The sequence below is a fragment of the Pseudochaenichthys georgianus genome, chromosome 14 (genome assembly GCF_902827115.2).
Source record: "Pseudochaenichthys georgianus chromosome 14, fPseGeo1.2, whole genome shotgun sequence".
In the NCBI taxonomy this organism is placed as follows: domain Eukaryota; kingdom Metazoa; phylum Chordata; class Actinopteri; order Perciformes; family Channichthyidae; genus Pseudochaenichthys; species Pseudochaenichthys georgianus.
In genome coordinates this window covers 34,872,467-34,892,711 of record NC_047516.1, presented here as the reverse complement: position 1 = coordinate 34,892,711, position 20,245 = coordinate 34,872,467, and the positions used below count along the sequence as shown (strand labels likewise).

The 20,245-nt window shown below is 45.3% G+C and overlaps 1 protein-coding gene across 1 annotated transcript; it reads left to right on the top strand.

Moving 5' to 3' along the window:
- The first annotated feature begins 429 nt into the window (after positions 1-429).
- LOC117458942 (beta-galactosidase-1-like protein 2) lies at positions 430-20,191 on the top strand. The gene is made up of 19 exons (XM_034099692.1): positions 430-521; positions 1,035-1,220; positions 1,802-1,870; positions 2,452-2,547; positions 3,202-3,310; positions 6,798-6,890; positions 7,041-7,122; positions 7,549-7,613; positions 7,727-7,811; positions 9,025-9,162; positions 9,362-9,442; positions 10,099-10,208; positions 10,301-10,447; positions 19,028-19,099; positions 19,247-19,325; positions 19,428-19,515; positions 19,597-19,708; positions 19,816-19,932; positions 20,105-20,191. The coding sequence occupies exons 1-19, from the start codon at positions 430-432 to the stop codon at positions 20,189-20,191; spliced, it is 1,908 nt and encodes a 635-aa protein (XP_033955583.1).
- Positions 20,192-20,245: the final 54 nt, after the last annotated feature.

Here is a 20,245-nt window from a genome sequence, read left to right as displayed (position 1 = left end):
GCACCTTTACATGGTTAAATAGCACAGATCTTAATCTACATGAATATATAACTCTAATCAATATAGTGTACATTTTCAAAAAATGTTTTTCAGAAAGTGTTTTGTCCCGACTCTCAAGAATCAGTGATATACCGTATTTTTAAACATTAGATAAACCTAAAGTTTACGTTTTTTGTTTGATTAAATGACTGTTATTAAGAAAATAATCATTTTTGATGCACTACATTTGTCATCCTCGTCTATACATTTTACAGAGAAGCAATACACACATATGCAAAGCCTGTTGTGTTAAGGGTGTGTTTGATTTCCATAGCTCTGCCCCTCCCACGAGGCGGTGCTTGTTGATACCAGCATCGTCTGTGCTCAGATGCTGCTGTGGACTTAACCTGACTGCTGCCTCTGTCAAATAAAATATCTCACTTTCTTTGGATGGCATTTTTGAGGATAAGAAATTGGCACAAGAGTAAATATGCACTCATCTGCCTGGGCATTGTTGGCTTCATCATTTACAGATATCTCATGTGAGTACATTTTTCAATATTATTGTTTCAGTTAGAGATACTTTGAGGCTGGTAGGCCTGATGCAGTGCCGACAGTGAATAAATGATCCACTAAATTAAGAAATCAATGCTGCAGGCCTGGACATATGGATATGCTTTAACAAAAAGTATGATTTGATAGCCTACCAAAACTATCGCAGATACAGTAAATCCCTCTAGGATTAATACTATTATTGTGCCCATGTTATTGGTAAAAGCTACCCTAGCGTAAAACAGGGAGTTAGAATAAAAGCAACTTTAACTACCGCATGTGATGTGTGATGCCAACATATCAAGAGAAAAATTGTATATTATAGTTTAAAAGGTTAATAAGAAGTACTAAACTCATCTGTCACTCTTGCTTCTCAATACAAATATATTCTTGCTATTTTGCATTTCTCAAACATTTCCTATCTAGCATGTCATGTGGTCTTTCAAAGCACAATAGCCTATGTTCTTCACTATGTGAGTAAGACACAGGAACTCTTCTCTCAGGCTGCCAGCAGGGGGGCGGATCATGAGCAAGAAGCTGGGTCTGAGCACCAACTCGTCCCAGCTCACCCTGGAGGGAGAGCCCTTCCGCATCATCGGGGGATCCATCCACTATTTCCGGGTGCCCAGGGCCTACTGGAGGGACCGGCTGATGAAGATGAAGGCTTGTGGTCTCAACACTCTCACTACGTAGGAACACTACTATGAATGTGATTGTTTCCCAAGACTGGTCCCTGCTTGACAGTGGTGTAAAGTAACTAAGTACATCTTCTCAAGTACTGTACTTAAGTAACATTTTGAGACTTATACTTTACTTGAGTATTTGAATTTTGTACTACCTCTACTCCACTCCAATTCAGAGTTGAATGGGGTTCTTTTACGCCACTACATGTATTTAATACCTTTAGTTACTTTACAGATTTGGATTAATGATGTGAAATATAATCAAGTCTTTAGTTCCACCTGGAGTAAATTCACAAGCTACCCTGCAGTATACAAAGTCATTCAAACTAGCTGCACCTTTACCAGCTTTGAGAACACGTTAATGATCAATCATTATAGAACATATCATATATATTATTCTAAAATGGACCAATCTGCACAATGACTACTTTTTTTAAGTATATTTTGATGCTAATACTTTTCTACTTTTATTTGAGTAACATTTTGAATACAGGACTTTTACTTGTAACAGTATTCCTTCACCCTGGTACTTCTACTTTAACCTCTGCTGCTTGAATGTTAACAAACAACATCATGTATCCTTGCAGGTATGTGCCGTGGAGTCTGCACCAGCCAGAGAGAGGGGTGTTCACCTTCCACACACAGCTGGATTTAGAGTAAGGGGGAGTGTTATTCAATTCATGATAAATCACTACACTTTATTTCTTATGGAATTGCTGCCCAAGCTTTCATTAAACCAAATTAACCTAAACTGAAAAAACTGAAACATTGACTTTAATTAAATGTGTATTGTCAACACATTTCACATAAATATATTAAGATAGTTGAAAGCTATAATATTAAGTTAAGTCAACGTTTCAGTTTTTTCAGTGTTCATATGTCCCTAATAAGAATGAAAACATCTTGCACCAGCTCTCCTGCTGCTCTGACAGTATTACCTGCTCTAAGGTGTGCTGGGAATACTCTCCTCTTCTTCTTCTTCTCATTATCCAAGCCCCAGGTCTCGGAGGAGGGGGGGCCTTGAGGCCCCACCTGACAACAGCAGCATATTCCAGACAACATGAGCTTGTCCTGCAATTAACAACTCTGTGGTGACGAGTGAACAGGGACACTTAAGCCTGTCACAGTTTCATAAAGCACATTTCATACTCCCACAACAACACGATATGGAGCTCACTTTGGGTCTAAACTTGTTTTTAAATAGAAAATGCTAATTCATTGTCTTATCCGGTTTCAGAGCCTATATTAACCTCGCTGCTGAACTGGGACTGTGGGTGATTTTACGTCCAGGGCCCTACATTTCCTCTGAGCTGGATCTAGGAGGGCTGCCAAGGTAGTATTCTTTACATTACATTTAAAATGAATACCTAAATGTATACAGGATTGCATCTAGACATTTTTTTCTTTGTATGTATAAAACAAGGATGCAGATTTATATAAATTGAATTAGATTAGATATACTTTTTTATCCTAAATTGGCAATGTTTTGTTACAGCAGCATGTAAAAAGTTCATGCACATAAATACAAAATAGACAAACAGTAAATATATACTTAAAAAAAACAAAAAACATTTATATCTACATAGTAAAAAATACAAAATAGACAATATAAAACTATAAAGAATACATTAGAAAAGACATACCCACTAACGTACTACCGCTAAATAAACTACAAATAGGGTATATACATTCAAACCCAAAGTAGGTCCAAAAAGTTGATATCGTTGAATGAAGGTATTTCATTTGTATGTAACTTTATATCAGCAGCGCAAAATCAATCTAGCTGAAACATAAAGTTGCTACTTTTGAGGTGAGTGAGCTGAATAAATCACATGTTGCTGTAAGGGAAGACATTGAAGCATTGTCCAGCAATTTACAATTCTTAAATTCCTGAATGAATTCATGCTAAGCCTTACTGTGCCTCTGTTGTTCTGGCTGCTCTTGGCTTCAGGAATAACTAAGCTTCTTGTTTCCTGTGTCTTTGCAGCTGGCTCCTCCGTGATGGCAGCATGAAACTCAGAACCACTTGCCCAGGCTTCACTGATGCTGTCAATACTTACTTTGACAAACTCATACCAAAAGTGGTTCCACTGCAGGTCAGTATTAGTCACTAAAGCTGAAACGAGGGGTTACGTATTGTAACCCTTGCCATTTAAGCACGGGCGGAGTCCTCTGCTGGACTCTATGGGTACTACCTTATCATGCAAGCATTCACCTACTGAGATTTATATAGACGTAGCCGGCCCCTGGGCGGGCCTACCTGAATGCGCGCGCATCTCACCGTATAAAAGGAGGCCTCACCTCCTGACCGTCATCCTACACCTCTCTTCAGTGAGTGATATAGGACAGACAGTGCCCCAAGTAGAGGGCTCCGCCTGTGCTTATATAACAAAGGTTACCATACGTAAGCCCTCGTTATATCTCTCACAGGCACCGCCCTCTACTGAACTATATGGGTACAGTGGGCGGAGCCCCGATGTATACACGCACTGTTGTCCAACACACCGTTCCACCTCACTGTCCCTGACCGGCTTTAGCAGCCGCTGCGCCTCACTCACCTCTCCCTCGGTTGTAACCGTGGAGAAGTCCGGGCTGCGGCTGACAGAGCACACCCTGACGCGCTAACCTAGCGAAAAGTGTGCTCGGAAACAGTGCTGAGGGCTCCCCCCCGTCCGCCTATTGGCAGACGGAGAAAGTCCCCAGCCTTGTATGGGTTCACTATGCACCACCGAGTCCCTAAGGAACACGGGGAGAGCGCAAGGGCCCCCATGTTCCCCACACTCAGACACTGACCCCGTGCAGAGTGTGTGCGGACTATAGTGTGGAGGGCTCTCTCCTCCTGCCCCCCGGCAGGCGAGGCGAGCCCTCCAGCCCCGTAAGGGCCCAGTGCGCACTACGTCCCCCGCGACCCTCCAGGGGGCCCGGAAAAAACGTAAGCGCATTTACGCCCGGGGAGGGGGTCAGATGCCCACTGACCCCCAGCCCTTCCTCACCAGTCCTGTGTTGCCCCAGCAAGCACAGATGAGGAGAAAGAGCCAGACATGTCCAAGAGATACAACTTTATGAAGGGGCCTGGCGTTGACCAAGACGCCGCCGTGCATTTATCTTCCACACTCACACCGTTGAATAAGGCTATTGACACAGCCACAGCCGTGTGGAGTGCGCACGGACCCCCTTGGGGCAGGCTCTCCCCGTCTGCTCGTAGGCATGTGCAATGCCTTCGCAGAGCTAGCCTGCGAGGCGTTTCGTGGACAGAGCTCTCCCGGTCACCCCGCCCCCGAAGCACACAAACAGCTTTCCAGTGCGTCCGTGCGCTCCACATGACATGCTAGCGCACGCACCGGGCAGAGGAGGTGCAATTTAGCTTCCCTGGCCCCACTATGGGGTGGAAGACTAAACCCCCTAACTGAATAGCCCTCGACCTGAACGCACTCCTTAGTCTCTTGGGGACAAAGGAGGGGTTCGGTCTGAGTGTCGCCCCGCTCCGGTCACCCCGAATCAACAAGCAACTCGGGTGCATCGACAGAGCGGTTAACTCGGACACTCTCTTGGCTGACGTTAAGGCAAGTAGCAACGCTGTCTTCCACGACAGTGCTTTCAGGGAGGAGAGTTCCAGAGGCTCAAATGGTTATGTGACCAGAGCCTCGAGCACCAACGGCAGGTCCCACTGCGGGGCGGAGGCGTGCACTACTGGGCGCATCCTCCTGACCCCCTCTAAAAACCGCGACATCAGTGGCTGAGAAAAAGGCTGACCTGCCGTCAAATCCCTCATGGCAGGACGAGATGGCTGATGCATATACTTTCACTGTAGAATGAGCAAGCCCTCTGTCCACCAGTACCTGTAAGTAGGATACAATAGAGCCCAACTCACAAGATAGGGGCTCTATTCTCCGCTCCTCACACCATCGCTGGAATCCTAGCCACTTCGGCCGGTAACAGGCTGTGGTGTATCCCGCTCTAGCTGCCTGGATAGACTGAATAACACTGTCAGTCAATCCACCCTTTCTCAGCCTGTCCCTCTCAAGAGCCAAGCCTGAAGAGGTTGGCCCAGAGTGGGTAACGCTCCGATTGCACCTGCCTCTTGAGACATCGCCCCCCAGAACTGGGGAACCGCCCAGGGCTGGCCCACCTTCATCTGTGTCATTTCTGAGCGATCCGGTGCTACTAGGATGACTGACAGACGTTCTCGCCTCACTCTCCCCAGGAGAGGGAGAATGAGACGTAGCGGTGGAAAGGCGTAGAGCAGCTTTCTTAGCCATGGCTCGTGTGCGAACGCGTCCACCCCCAAAGGTGGGTCGTCGCTCAGAGCCATGGAGAACCACAGGGCACAGTGGCTGTTGCGCCGGCTGGCGAACAGATCCACTTCCGCTCTCCCGAACTGGGCGCCCCTCGACCTGAGGTCGGCCCCCCTGTTCTCCAGTCCCGGGATGTGGAGGGCTCTCAGAGATAAAACCACCTCTGAAGCCCATAACCACAGTTTCTCCGCTGTGGTCAACAAGGCAGCGGAGCGGACTCCCCCCTGCCTGTTGATGTATGCCACTGTGGTGCTGTTGTCGCTCCTGACCATTACATGTCTCCCCTGAATTAGGGGCATGAAATGCTGGAGGACCAACACTACTGCCCGTAGCTCTAGGGGGCTGCTGTGCCGTGTTTCTGTTAGACCAGCGCTCACCTATAGCCCTCTTCAGGCAGGTCCCACCCCAGCACAATCTGTGCTGTTGTATTTGCTGTAGGCTATTTTTATTATATGTACAGCACTTTGGCTCGACCAAAAATCGTTTATAAATGTGCTATATAAATAAAACTTGATTTGATTTGATCCTGTTCTCTGTGAACACTGTGATGTAAGAGGTCACCCGTCCCAGTGGAGACCCCATCCGGAGGTGATCCGGGGACCCCCAGAACCAGAGGTTGCCCTCCACTGAGGGGGGGATGGTCACCAGCCGCCGTGTGTGCCTCTTGGGAATTAAACGCAGCCTGGAGAACCACCCCTGCAGGCGGCGCATATGCAGTAACCCGAGCGGTTATTCTATCCACAATATGTGACTTTCTGACATTGAAGATATCATGTTAACAGTGATTAAACGCTGGACCCGGAAAAGATCCCCACAATGTCGGCGGTTTAGCCGAGGGATAATCCGGCAGGCGTTGCAGGCCGGCAACTGGCTTAGGCCGTCTTCGGTGTGGTCCGGCCCCAGGCACTGGAAGCACAGGCGTTGCGGATCAGCCCCCGCGATCAGGCCAGTGCATGTCGGGCAGGTCCGGGGCTTAAGGAGTGGTGAGTCCACTTTTCTTCTCTTTCTCTATTCACATCTTTACTCAGTGTTCACTTCCGCTCGCTGAAGAGAAAGGGATGACGGTCAGGAGGCGAGGCCACCTTTTATACGGTGAGATGCACGTGCATTCAGGTAGGCCCGCCCCGGGGCCGGCTACGTCTATAGAAGTCTCAGTATAGTAGGTGAATGCTTGCATGATAAGGTAGTACCCATATAGTCCAGTAGAGGGCGGAGCCTGTGAGAGATATAACCAAGTCTGGTTTACGTCTAGATCATATAACCTACTGTCATTGTTTATCTTTTTTAGTTCAAGAAGGGAGGTCCAATCATTGCAGTGCAGGTGGAAAACGAGTATGGTTCATATGCAAAGGACGAAAGTTACATGCTGTTTATTAAAGAGGTGATGTATTAGGCTTGCTTAATTCAAATTGCCACTTTAAACCTGCGTAAAAATACATACTTGTATAAAAAGAGATTGATAATGATAGAATGGATCATTATGATAGTGTTCATATATTTTCTTTTGCAACATTTCTTTTTATTTTGAAAGGCTTTACAGACCAGAGGGATCAGCGAGCTCTTGCTCACATCAGATAACCACAACACATTAAAGTCTGGAGGTGTGGATGGAGGTACAAGTAATATTCTGCTCATTTTCAGGTGTATATCAGTATGTAGTGTCATACTGCCTGTGCTGCAGCACCTATTTTCACCATCTGTCTGAAACCAGAGCCCAATCTGCTCTGATTGGTCAACAGCTTAGAGATATCACGTACAATGTGTTGAGCGCTAGCCAATAGAAGTGAAATGTTTACGTAGTGATGTCACTATGTTACGGAAGTAAACAAATGAGTCCAATGGAGGCGTTTCAGGCAGGTGGGGAGTGTGTGAGAAGAGAGAAACTCTTTTAGCCTATGCAGACCATTTACATGCACTAAAACCTATATAACACACTACAGGAAAAGGACAACCCTAAATGCATAATGGAGGCTGTTTAATAATACACACACACATACATACATACATACATACATACATTGTGATCTCCTATCTTGTAGCCATCAGATCAGTGAAGCTGCAGAAGCTTAATCAGAGAGATATCCAGGATCTGAACTCTATCCAGGTCTGTATCTTTACTTTCCACAATATGTGACTTTCTGACATTGAAGATATCATGTTAACAGATTAAACGCTGGACAGTGAGCCAAATGTGGGACATTTTCTGCACTGTGTCAGCCTAACAGCCCCATGATGGTGATGGACTACTGGACCGGTGGATATGATGTGTGGGGGGACCTCCACCATGTGCTTCCTCTAGAGGGTAAGAAAGGCAGTTATTTTTGTCAGTGTCTTTTTAGAGGGAAAAGTATTGCTAATTACCCCATCCTTGCACTGAATTTTTTATATATGGCGATTTTGTTTTCATACTACTCAATTTGAATGCATTTATCTGAAACTGAAAATCCTTGATTCAGCTGGTAAAATGACATTGTTACAGCAAAAGGACAGTGCAGACAAAAAGACACATACAAAAAGGCTAACATATAAAAAAGAGGCAAACAAACATTAATTAAATCAAATAAGTGCACATCCCTGCTATAACAATTATAATAAAATGAAAATCATAATAATTAGCAGCATTGTACAAAAAATATAGTTCCTGCGCTTTTGTTGCATGATATTCCCCTTTCTCCCTTCCCTCATTTTTTGGTTTCTCAATTATCTAACAAAGGTCATAACAAATACAAATATGCTGGATACATTTAGCAGATTTGATGGAAGTTCCCTAGATCACTTCAAAACATTCAATTAAATGTTTTTTTTGCAAGTTGTATTCTTTAATAGATTGTTCATTGCTTTTTCATATATAGGTCTTAATGTTTCCCAATATTACTTACTATTTCAGTTTTGGTCTGGAACACAAACATGTTCATGAAATGTGATTCACATGTGCCCTGGAGAATACAATCTTCTTCTTGGTCTGTTTGTGGCTTTTTGACCAGCAACACTTTTAAAGTACATTTTTGACAGAAATAAATCTACTAAGACATATTGGTAAAATCCAATTCAGCAACAAACAAAACTAATTAACGTAAGGCTGTTTTCAGATTGAACGCCATTGGTTTCTCATGCCACAGGACAAAAAGACAATTTATTATGTCTATTCTGATGGCTTTTTCTAGGCCACTGACTCTCTTCATAAATATTTCTTACCCACCAGCCGAATTAATATCAAGTCACCCTGCTGTAAACAAATGCTTCCTATCTCACTCAGTAATTTGCATAATTATTATTTTCGTCCTGCTGTCCTTTTTGCATGAAGAACGCCAGCTAAATGACAACAATGGAAATGCAAATGTAAAATGAAGGCCAATCTCCTTTTAATTTATTCTAGCCTGGGACAAAGAGGTCAGCAGAGGGTCAAAATGCTTTAATTGACTTGGGTTAAACACTGTAATGTGATTTCCTGTTGTACATTTATGTTTTTAAGAAGTTAATTGGTTGTAAATGTAACTTGTTGAAATTCTTGTCAGATATGGTTTCCACTGTGAGAGAAATTCTGAGGCAAGGCATGTCTGTGAATCTCTACATGTTCCACGGAGGCTCCAGTTTTGGCTTCATGAGCGGAGCACTGGCTGATCCTTCCTACAAAGCTTTGGTCCCCAGCTACGGTTGGTTATATTCTGCCCTTTCACAAACAAAGTAGTTTAGTCTCTGATGCAAATTTACAAGGATTTTATTATAATGATGAAGCACTTCCATGTCAGGACTTAAAGAAATGATCCTCGTCTTCAGAACAGCATTGACCTTAACGCCCAGCAGGTGGCAGCAGATGATAGTTTATCTATGTTAAATCATGATGTTTTTCAGATTATGATGCTCCCTTGTCTGAAGCTGGGGAGTACACTCCAAAATACCATCTCCTCAGGGATCTACTTTCCAGATACAACAGTAAGATAAATACTACATTTAATAAAGTATGTGATTACATTCCATGACATACCTCTTTGCCTGATGTTATATAAGAGATACACATAAAGGACAAACAGTATGATGAGATGATAATACCAGATCTAAAACACTCAACAACAACAAAAAAGGATAAAAAACTGAGGTTATAGTTGTTTTACATTTTAAATAACTAGTTAGACAGTCCGATACACCCAAAGTGAGCTTTCTGTGTCTTTGTTTGCACCATATACGAAAGCAAATCCCCTGTATGTGTAATTATTTTTTATTTTATTTTTCTGATTCACTCGACATGCAGATAATATTTATTGTTCCATAATCTCATTCTCTGATAGAGCTAATTTTATTGCATTTTTAGCATTTTGATTTACCTTAGTAAATACAGTATTTTACCCAATGGTATAATTGTATTTTTATCCGTGTACTATGTTTTTCAATATTAAGTGGCTTTATCCAGTTTTAGATATTGGTCTATAAGCTTTTAACATATATACATCAGAAAAACAAATGTTCACCCTCTTCTTCGTTACACAATCCACATAATGATCATTTTCAATGTTTAAGATGTTGTTTTGTAGCAGTTATCTCGTAAAATATCTTCTATATCTTTTAATGTTGTCTTTGACCTTGTTGTACAGGAGGAGATAGTTTACCTGACATGACAGCCCTGCATTACAGGGAGGCTTATGAACCAGCCATCATGTACCAGCACCTGTCATTATGGGATGCTTTGAGCTTCACTGAGGGAGTATGTTTTATGTAAGATAAGTTGTATATATGTGTAATGAAATAATTATTCTTTTGAATCCTTGATAATTTATTTTCTTCAAATGTTTGCAGCCATTTAAATCACCCAAACCAATGAGCATGGAGAATCTACCTGTGAACAATGGGAACGGCCAGTCCTACGGATACACGCTGTATGAAACTACCATCACCAGCGGAGGGTTGTTGAAGTCTGGGGATAACGTCCGAGACCGAGCGCTAGTGAGTCTTTATTGTTATAGAATGGGCTCAATCGCCAATGCAGATGCAGGAAAGGTTTGACCTTTGGCAGGGTATATGCAGGAATCCTGAAGTCAGATTTAATACCTTTTTTAAACCCTTTCCATATATTTTAAGACCTCATCTCCACTTGGAGTTTTAACCGGTTACATTGGCGACACACTTTACCTCACATTTACTATATACAGTATTGATTGTCTTTCCTCCTTATCTTCCAACCATTTGGACGCAGACTTGCATTTCCCCATAACGATGTTGTTTAACAACCGGCGTAAACGGACCTTCGCGCGCTATCAAGCAGTGATCGCGCAATGTCCTGTTCAGATGACGTCAAATCCAACGGGATGCCATAAATAAACTACACAGAATCACACTACACACCTACGCCATGACTCCATTCAGGCAGACTGTAGAATACAACCTCTTTGGACAATTTATATACTTATTCAGTGTTTCCCCTAGGTTTACTGCCTTGGCAGGGTGCTGCTCGGGTATGATGGCCGGAAAAAGAATTTTTTTTATCCTCTGGAGCAGAGAGAGGAGCTGTGGATTATTGTTATTGATATCTTATAGTAACAAAGTATTTGTACATTAAAAAGTAATAAAGTACAGTGTTACACTGTATTCAAACTGTATTCCCTTTTTATCATGTAGCCAGGGCCGGACTGGGACAATAAATCAGGCCGGGAATTATACACCCAGCCAGGCCACTACCAGTTTTCTTTTGTGCCATTTTCCTGGATTTATTTGTCAATATATACAGCGTTGCTGTGCAAATATAGTTAGGCGTTGCTGTGCAAATCTATTTAGGAACCTATCTATGTGAACATATTTTAAGTGGGGGTGGACCTGAAATCCTCTAGGGAGGTCCGGAGGCATGCTCCCCCGGTAAGATTTTTTTTTTTTTAAATGTTGGACTTAAATGCATCAATCTGATGCACTTTGAGGGGGAAATAAAGAGACTACACCCATATGAAACAGAACTGTAACATTTAAATAATCATAAAATCATAAGTACATGGCCATAACCAATAACATACCATATCCAATATGAAAAAACATTGAAACTTGTTTATTTGTTTTTGGTTCATTTATAGTTACTTGTGAGTGTCTGTGCTCCTGAATCAGCCTCACCTGTCTCCCCCCTCTCCCCCCCGCTCCTCTTTGAGGCAGCAGCAAAGACTAGTTTTAGCTCTCAACAAGTTTTTAAAGTTTATCTTACCTTTTTTCACCTAGTTAACATTTTTTTTTATTATTCATGCATATTTTACTAATCACTCTCCCCTCAAATGGAAATATGTGTTTACATAAATGGTGACCAAACCGTTTGAGACTCACAGAGAACTCAGACTAATAATAATAATAATACGTTTTATTTCGAGGCGCCTTTCAGGACACCCAAGGTAGCCTTACAGTGCATTTAAAAGTGAAAACAGCTAAAACAAAAACGGAACACAATTTAATCGAACCGACAAGGCAATACAGCAGCATAAAAGCATAAAACAGGCAAGACAAGAGTGTGGAGTGACGGAGTGAGAGGGGGATCTGTGATAGCAGGTTGAATGTGTTTTAGAGTGAGTAGGCCAGTTTAAACAGGTAGGTTTTGAGGTGGGATTTGAATGTCGTGATGGAGTCAGACTGTTTGATGTGTGGAGGCAGAAAGTTCCAGAGCCTGGGTGCGGTGCAGCTAAAAGCCCTGGCTCCCATGGTGCTAAGGCGGGAGGTGGGGACAGTCAGGAGTCCGGCTGAAGATGAGCGCAGGGAGCGGGAGGGGGTGTATTCCTGGAGGAAGTTTGAGAGATAGGTGGGGGTGAGGTTGTTGAGGGCTTTGTATGTAAGCAGAAGGTTTTTGTAGTCAATCCGGTGCTGAACAGGGAGCCAGTGAAGTTGGATGAGGATGGGGGTGATGTGGTCAGACGATTTGGTACAGGTAATGATCCGGGCAGCCGAGTTTTGAATGATTTGGAGTCTGTTGAGTAGTTTTGTGGGTAGGCCAGAGAGGATAGCATTACAGTGGTCAATCCGGGATGTGACAAATGCATTAACCAGGATTTCGGTGGTGGATTGTGAAAGGGATGGGCGGAGTCTGGAAATGTTGCGGATATGGAAGAAGGCAGTCCGGGTGATGTTTTTTATGTTTACTAAGTTAACTATCTAAACACTCAAGAGTCCTTTACCTCGCCTGAGCTGTAGTTATCAGTCTCTCAGTCTGACAGCAGAGGACTCTCCTCCACCTTGTTGACAGCTCATTATATCCGTTAGCGCAGCTAGCTAGCACCAGATGGTAACAACAACAATACACGTAACCGGTGCGCGCGCTTTCTCTCTCGCTTGCGCCACACATACACACCCTCCCGAGCTCGAATGACACACAGAGACCAATCGAGGGCATTAGTGTATAATCTGTATGAAAGTGGCCGTGTCGGCAGGCCACATCATGTAGACAGCCAGTCACCCTCTGTCAGGCAAAGTCAGACCCACATTTGCGCAGCGTTGCGTTCACAATACATATATTAAAAAGGCCAGGCCATCGGGAAACCTCCTGGTCCTCCCGATGGCCAGTCCGGGCCTGCATGTAGCCTACACTTCTTCCTTTCATTGATACATTTAAATCACCTGACTACAGCATATAACATACCTGCTGCAACCATATGCTGCTGCTGCTTCTCTCTGCCTCATCCTCTATTGCTGGAGGTAGCTCCACCTGTTTTGTTTTGTTTCTTTGTTTCTTTTTGGTTTGGTTTTGTTTGTCTACCCTCCCTCCCAAATGTAAAGCGTCTTTGGGTTCAAGAAAAGCGCTATAGAAATATAATTTATTATTATTATCTGATCTCTGATATGAAAGCAATCGTGTTATGATCATATTGAGCTATTGGTGTGAGTCTAACATTAAACACGCAGTCTGCTTGTCATACATTGCTGACGATACATTTTAAGAGGCAATTTGTTGAGTCACTGCCGCTAAATGCCGGTAGCATCAAGCTAGCAAATCCTGCATTAGCCTCACATCAACAGGTGTAGACAGAACATCCAATTATCCTGAGCTAATTTACTGAATAAACCAACTCACATCTCCTGTCTTTTTTTTCACCCAACTCATTAGACTATTTTTCTGCTGGGGTTTCATTGTTGTTTTCTGTCAAATTCAATACTGTAGTTCAAAACCGCGGTACCTGCTCACCATCTGTGAGCTATTTTTAGAATGCGCACGCTTCGTTCGTTGTTGCGTTCAACAACGCATCCACCTGGGCAAGTTGTGTGTGTCCTTCTCCTCCGTGACGATAACGGCTTGCGGTTAAAAAATAATAATAAACGAATTTGAAACGGGGGCGGACACAAACGGGCAGACAGCAGAGCTCGGGGCAATAATGCAGATTTGTTTGACTTTTTTACACTTTGTTGTTCTCCTCCTTTCCTCCGCTCTTGTCTCTGATTGTGAGTGTGTGCATTCGTGTGTATGTGGGGGGGGGGGGGGGGGGAGAAACAGAAGCGGAGGGAGAATGTGTATATGCAAAGCAGTGGAAACTGAAACATGCACATACATTGGATAAATAACATAGGCGTTTAGTTTATTTAATAAAAGAGCACATGTTCAATGTGAAAAGTGACCGTAGATAGATTACTTCAGTTGCAATTTGGGGATATTTAAAAAAAAAAAAAAAAAAACACCTTGAATTGCAGGCGGGGCGCGGGACTCCGTTGGCAGGGCGCAGCCTTCTCCAAGTCTACAAAACACATGTAGACCGGATAAGCGTACTTACTCCCAGGCCCCCTCCAGGATCCTTGCGAGAGTAAAAAGCTGTTCCGTCATTCCACGACCAGGACGGAATCCGCATTGTTCCTCCTCAATCTGAGGTTCGATAATCGGCCTGACCCTCCTTTCGAGTACCTTAGAGTACACTTTCCCGGGGAGGCTGAGTAGTGTGATGCCTCTGTAATTGGCACACACCCTCTGATCCCCCTTTTTGAAAAGGGGAACCACCACCCCGGTCTGCCACTCCTTCGGTACTGTTTCCGACTTCTACGCAACGTTGATGAGACGTGTCAACCAGGACAGTCCCTCAACACCCAGAGCCTTCAGCATTTCTGGGCGGATCTCATCCACCCCCGGGGCTTTGCCACTGTGGAGTTGTTTGACGACCTCAGTGACCTCCCCCCGGGAGATTGGTGTTGATCCCCCGTCATACTCCATCTCCGCCTCTAACATAGAGGGCGGAGTTGTCGGGTTCAGGAGTTCCTCAAAGTGTTCCTTCCAACGCCCTAACACTCCATCAGTTGAGGTCAACAACGTCCCATCCTTACTGTACACAGCTTGGATGGTTCCCTGCTTCCCCCTCCTGAGGTGTCGGACAGTTTTCCAGAACAACTTTGGTGCCACCCGAAAGTCCTTTTCCATGTCTTCTCCGAACTTCTCCCACACCCGCTGCTTTGCCTCGGCCACGGCTGAGGCTGCTGCCCTTCGGGCCTGTCGGTACCTTGCAACTGCCTCGGGAGTCCCCCGGGATAACAAATCCCTGAAGGCCTCCTTCTTCAGTCGGACGGCTTCCCTGACCACCGGTGTCCACCAGGAGGTTCGAGGGTTACCGCCCCTTGAGGCACCTAAGACCTTGAGACCACAGCTCACCGCCGCGGCTTCGGCAATAGAGGCTTTGAACACCGACCACTCTGGTTCAATGTCCCCAACCTCCACAGGAATGCCCGAAAAGCTCCGCCGGAGGTGTGAGTTGAAGACCTCCTGAACTTGGGCCTCCTCGAGATGTTCCCAGTTCACCCGAACTACACGTTCTGGCTTACCAGGTCTATCCAGAGGCTTCCCCGCCACTCGACCCAACTCACCACCAGATGGTGATCAGTTGACAACTCCGCCCCTCTCTTTACCCGAGTTTCCAAAACATACGGCCTCAGCTCCGATGATACGATAACGAAATCGATCATGGACCTTCTGCCTACATTACATTACATTGCATTTAGCTGATGCTTTTATCCAAAGTGACTTACACTAAGTACATTCGACCAGGAAGACACAACCTTGAAGAAAACATAATCATATAAGTACATCAGGTTTCATAGAGCTGTTGCTACTCAACTGGCTATAGATAAGCCAGTCCTTTATTAGTATATAAGTGCTCTGTTAGCAGTTCTTTGTTAATAGTTATATCGCTCGAAGTGGAGTCGAAAGAGATGAGTTTTCAGTCTGCGGCGGAAGATGTGCAGGCTTTCTGCTGTCCTGATGTCAATGGGGAGCTCATTCCACCATTTTGGAGCCAGGATAGCAAACCCACGTGTTTTTGCTGATGGGAACTTGGGTCCGCCTCACAGTGCGGGAGTGCACGTGCTGGGGTGTACGGTTTAACCATGTCCTGGATGTAGGAGGGGCCAGATCCATTCGCAGCATGGTATGCAAGTACCAGTGTCTTGAAGTGGATTCTAGCAGTTACTGGAAGCCAGTGGAGGGAGCGGAGGAGCGGAGTGGTGTGGGAAAAGTTAGGAAGGTTGAAGACCAGACTAGCCGCTGCATTCTGGATGAGCTGCAGAGGTTGGATGGCACATGCAGGTAGACCAGCCAGGAGGGAGTTGCAGTAGTCTAGGCGTGAGGTGACGAGAGCCTGGACCAGAACCTGCGTGGCTTTTTGGGTCAGCTGGGGACGTATCTTCCTGATGTTGTAAAGCGTGTATCTGCAGCAACGGGTTGTAGCAGCGATGTTTGCAGTGAAGGACAGGTTGTTATCTAGGATCACACCCAGATTCCTTGCAGTCTGAGTCGGGAAACAACAGAGGTGCCGATGTTGATTGTCAGGTCAAGAGTGGGACAATCTTTTCCCGGAAGGAAAAGCAGTTCAGTCTTGTCAAGCTTGAGGTGATGAGCAGACATCCACTGAGAGATGTCAGCTAGACAAGCAGAGATGCGTGCGACGACCTGGGTCTCTGAGCGGGGAAAGGACAGAATTAATTGGGTGTCGTCAGCGTAGCAGTGGTATGAAAAACCATGCGGGCTAATGACTGATCCGAGCGAGTTTGTGTACAGGGAGAAGAGGAGGGGACCAAGAACAGAGCCCTGAGGGACCCCTGTAGTTAATTGACAAGGGTCGGACTCGGACCCTCTCCAAGTTACCCTGTAGGTACGGTCTTTGAGGTATGAGGTGAGGAGGGAAATTGCAGAGCCTGAAACTCCAAGTTCTTGGAGAGTGCGAAGGAGGATCTGATGGTTCACAGTGTCGAATGCAGCAGACGGGTCCAACAGGATGATGACAGAGGAGAGGGATGCTGCTTTAGCAGTGTGCAGTTCCTCAGTGACAGCAATGAGAGCAGTTTCTGTGGAGTGAGCTGCCTTGAAACCAGACTGGTGCGGATCCAGAAGGTTGTTCTGATGGAGATAACAGGAGAGTTGTTTAAAGACAGCGCGTTCAAGTGTTTTAGACGGGAACGGGAGGAGAGAGACAGGCCTGTAGTTTATAACATCAGACGGGTTGAGAGTGGGTTTCTTTAGGAGAGGGTTTACTCTTGCCTCCTTAAGACTATTTGGAAAGTGACCAGAAGTTAGAGAAGTGTTGATGAAATGGGTGAGAAACGATAGAATATCAGGAGCGATAGTCTGAAGGAGGTTTGAAGGGATAGGGTCCAGAGGACAGGTGGTGGGGCGGGCAGAGGTAATGAGGGTAAGAACCTCACGTGGAGAGAGGGGAAAAGGAAGTTAGTGTGTGGGTGAAAGGAGGGTCTGGTGACCCAGCGGTGAGTAAAGGTGAGTCAGAAAAAGAAGAGCGAATATCATCAACCTTTTTTTCAAAGTGGTTAACAAAGTCGCTTGACAGAAGTGAGGAGGGGGGAGGGGCTTTGGGAGGGTCCAAGAGGGTGGAGAAGATGGAAAATAGTTTTTGGGATTGGAATAGGAAGATTGGATCTTATCTTGAAAGAAGGTGCTTTTTGCCTGAGAGATCGAAGCAGAGAAAGAGGAGAGGAGAGCCTGATAGGTTAAGAGGTCGTCATGGTGTTTGGATTTCCACCGTTTCCCCTCTGCTGCCCGAAGGACGGTTCTATTAGCACGCAGTGCGTCATTTAGCCAGGGAGTAGGAGGGGACTGACGAGCCTGCCGAGATGTGAGAGGACAGAGAGAGTCCAGAGAGGATGAGAGAGTAGAGAGGAGAGTTTCTGCAGCAGAGTTTGGAGGCAGGAGTTGGAACGAGTCAGAGGAAGGGAGGGCTGAGAGCACCGAGGAGGCAAAGGTAGAGGGGGAGAGGGAACGGAGGTTACGGCGGACAGGTGCAGGATGAGAAGAGATTAGTTTGTTATGTTTGGAAAGGGGTAGAGAGAATGAAATGAAGAAGTGATCGGATGTGTGGAGCGGGTTTACAGAGAGGTTAGAAGTAGTGCAGTTCCTTGAGAATATGAGATCAAGGACATTGCCAGCTTTATGAGTTGGTGGGAATGGAGACAGTGAGAAAGCAAAGGTGGTTAACAGAGATGTTAGTTTGTCTATCTTCCCCGTCTGGAGGTTGAAGTTTCCGAGAAGTACAGCAGGAGGGCCAGTTTCAGGGATGTGTGAGAGGAGATTATCTAATTCATCCAAGAAGTCTCCCAAGGCGCCTGGTGGACGGTAGAGAACAACAATGGTTAATTGTATAGGTTGCCTAGGGTGCTCTGGTACCACGTATACTTATGAGCATCCTTATGTTCGAACATGGTGTTTGTTATGGCCAATCCATCACTAGCACAGAAGTCCAGTAACAAACCACCACTCCGGTTCAGATCAGGGGGGCCGTTCCTCCCAATCACGCCCCTCTAAGTGTCTCCATCATTGCCCACATGTGCGTTGAAGTCTCCCAGCAACATTAAAGAGTCCCTTTCAGGAGCCCCATACAGGACTTTTTCCAGGGTCTCCAAGAAGGAAATCTGAACTGCTGTTTGGTGCATAAGCACACACAACAGTCAGAATCCCCCCCCCCCCCCCCCCCCCCCATAACCCGCAGGCGTAGGGAGGCGACCCTCTCGTCCACTGGGGTAAACTCCAACAACGAAGCATCCAACCGAGGACTTGTGAGTATCTCCACACCCGCCCGGCGCCTCACACCTTGAGCAACTCCGGAGAAGAATAGAGTCCAACCTCTATCCAGAAGTAAGGTTCCAGAGCCGACGCTGTGCGTAGAGGTGAGCCCAACCAGATCCAACTGGTAACGCTCCACCTCCCGCACAAGCTCCGGCTCCTTCCCCCCCAAAGCCAGCTTCTGCCGCCCGGGTCTGGTCCGTCGAGACCCTCTGCTTTCACTGCCACCCTTCTGGCAGCGCACCCGACCCCATCGCTGTTTCCCGTAGGTGGTGGGCCCGCGGGATGGAGTAGCGGAGGTGTTGCCCACGTTGCTTTTTCGTGGCAATTACTCCGTGGCAAGCCCGGCCACCAGACGCTCGCCGACGAGTCCTCCTTCTGGACCTGGCTCCAGAAGGGGACCCCGGGCTTCCTCCGGGCCGGGTATCCTCAATTCTTTGTTGTTCTTTCATGAGATCTTTTGAACCAATCTCATGTTATGAATTATAATATAATTTAATCAACATCAATATTTTTCTCCCTAGGTATTCGTAGACAGAAGCTACATCGGCCTTTTCAAGCGCCAGAACCTGGAGCTTGCAGTTCCTGGTGGTAAGGTATGGCTTCAAGTTTGACCATGAAGGCCAAATGTCCATTATCTAATGTACAACTCATTCATAGTAATTGATTGGAAGGATTCTGAAGTGTCGGCATCTTGACTGGTAAACGCTTTAAAAGAAAAAAAACACAATCCATCCTTACAGGGACGACGCACCTTAAGTTTGCTGGTGGAGAACTGTGGAAGAGTCCATCAGGGAAGGGACCTTGACAAACAACATAAAGGTGATCTACAGACAATATGCAGTTCATTACCATGCCAGCTGTTAAATTACTCAAGCACTCAGCAGGTATTGTACAAGCTCATTTTGATTTATGTTCTTGCAGGCCTTGTGGGAGACATTTTATTAAACAACTTCCCCTTGCGGGATTTTACAATTTACAGCCTGGATATGAAACCTGGCTTTATTGATAGGTTTGTACGCTTTATTTAAATGAAAGCATTTCCCTTTCATTATGCTGTAATACTGTGTTTAAATGGAAACCTTTTTTTCAGTCTCTATCAGGCACCTTGGAAATCCCTCCCTGAAACTCCTAGCTTCCCTGGATTTTTCATGGGAAGGCTGTTTGCATACGGGTATCCGAGTGACACGTTTGTGAAGCTGCCAGTAAGTTAAATGAAACTCATAGTTGTATGCCACGTAAAAGTTTTAGTGTGTTTTTTAAAAGAAATACTTCATGATTGCGTTGTGAAACCATGTCTTTGGCTCCACAGGCTTGGGAGAAAGGCGCGGTGTTTATCAACGGTATTAATCTGGGCCGCTACTGGTCGATTGGCCCCCAGCAGGCTCTCTACCTCCCCGGCCCCTTTATCAATAGTGGAATCAACCAGGTACAAATGTTAACAAAACAGCATTTGTTAAATGAATAGCTTCAGACTTCTCGAAATACACTTAATTCTCATTGTCATTGTAATGGTAGATTCATTTGACCCCAGCTAGTCAGAGTCATGTCTCAAAGCTCTAACTCTCTTCTTTGTCTCTCTTTTTTGTTTGAATTATAAGGTCATAGTGTTTGAAGAGCTGGAGGGTGACTTGAAGGTCCTCTTTGAGGATACACCTGATCTTGGAATGGCAGCAGAAATCCAGTGAATGTTCTTTTTAGATCAGCTTGAAATTTGCAATTCAGAACTATTGTTTTTTTTT

What these genes read in the sequence shown, in the direction of transcription:
- LOC117458942 (XM_034099692.1), top strand. Translation starts at nt 430, where the DNA reads ATGGCATTTTTGAGGATAAGAAATTGGCACAAGAGTAAATATGCACTC. An exon ending in ATCATTTACAGATATCTCAT is followed by an intron (nt 522 to 1,034) that starts GTGAGTACATTT and finishes CTCTTCTCTCAG; the next exon opens with GCTGCCAGCAGGGGGGCGGA. An exon ending in GTCTGGAGGTGTGGATGGAG is followed by an intron (nt 7,123 to 7,548) that starts GTACAAGTAATA and finishes CCTATCTTGTAG; the next exon opens with CCATCAGATCAGTGAAGCTG.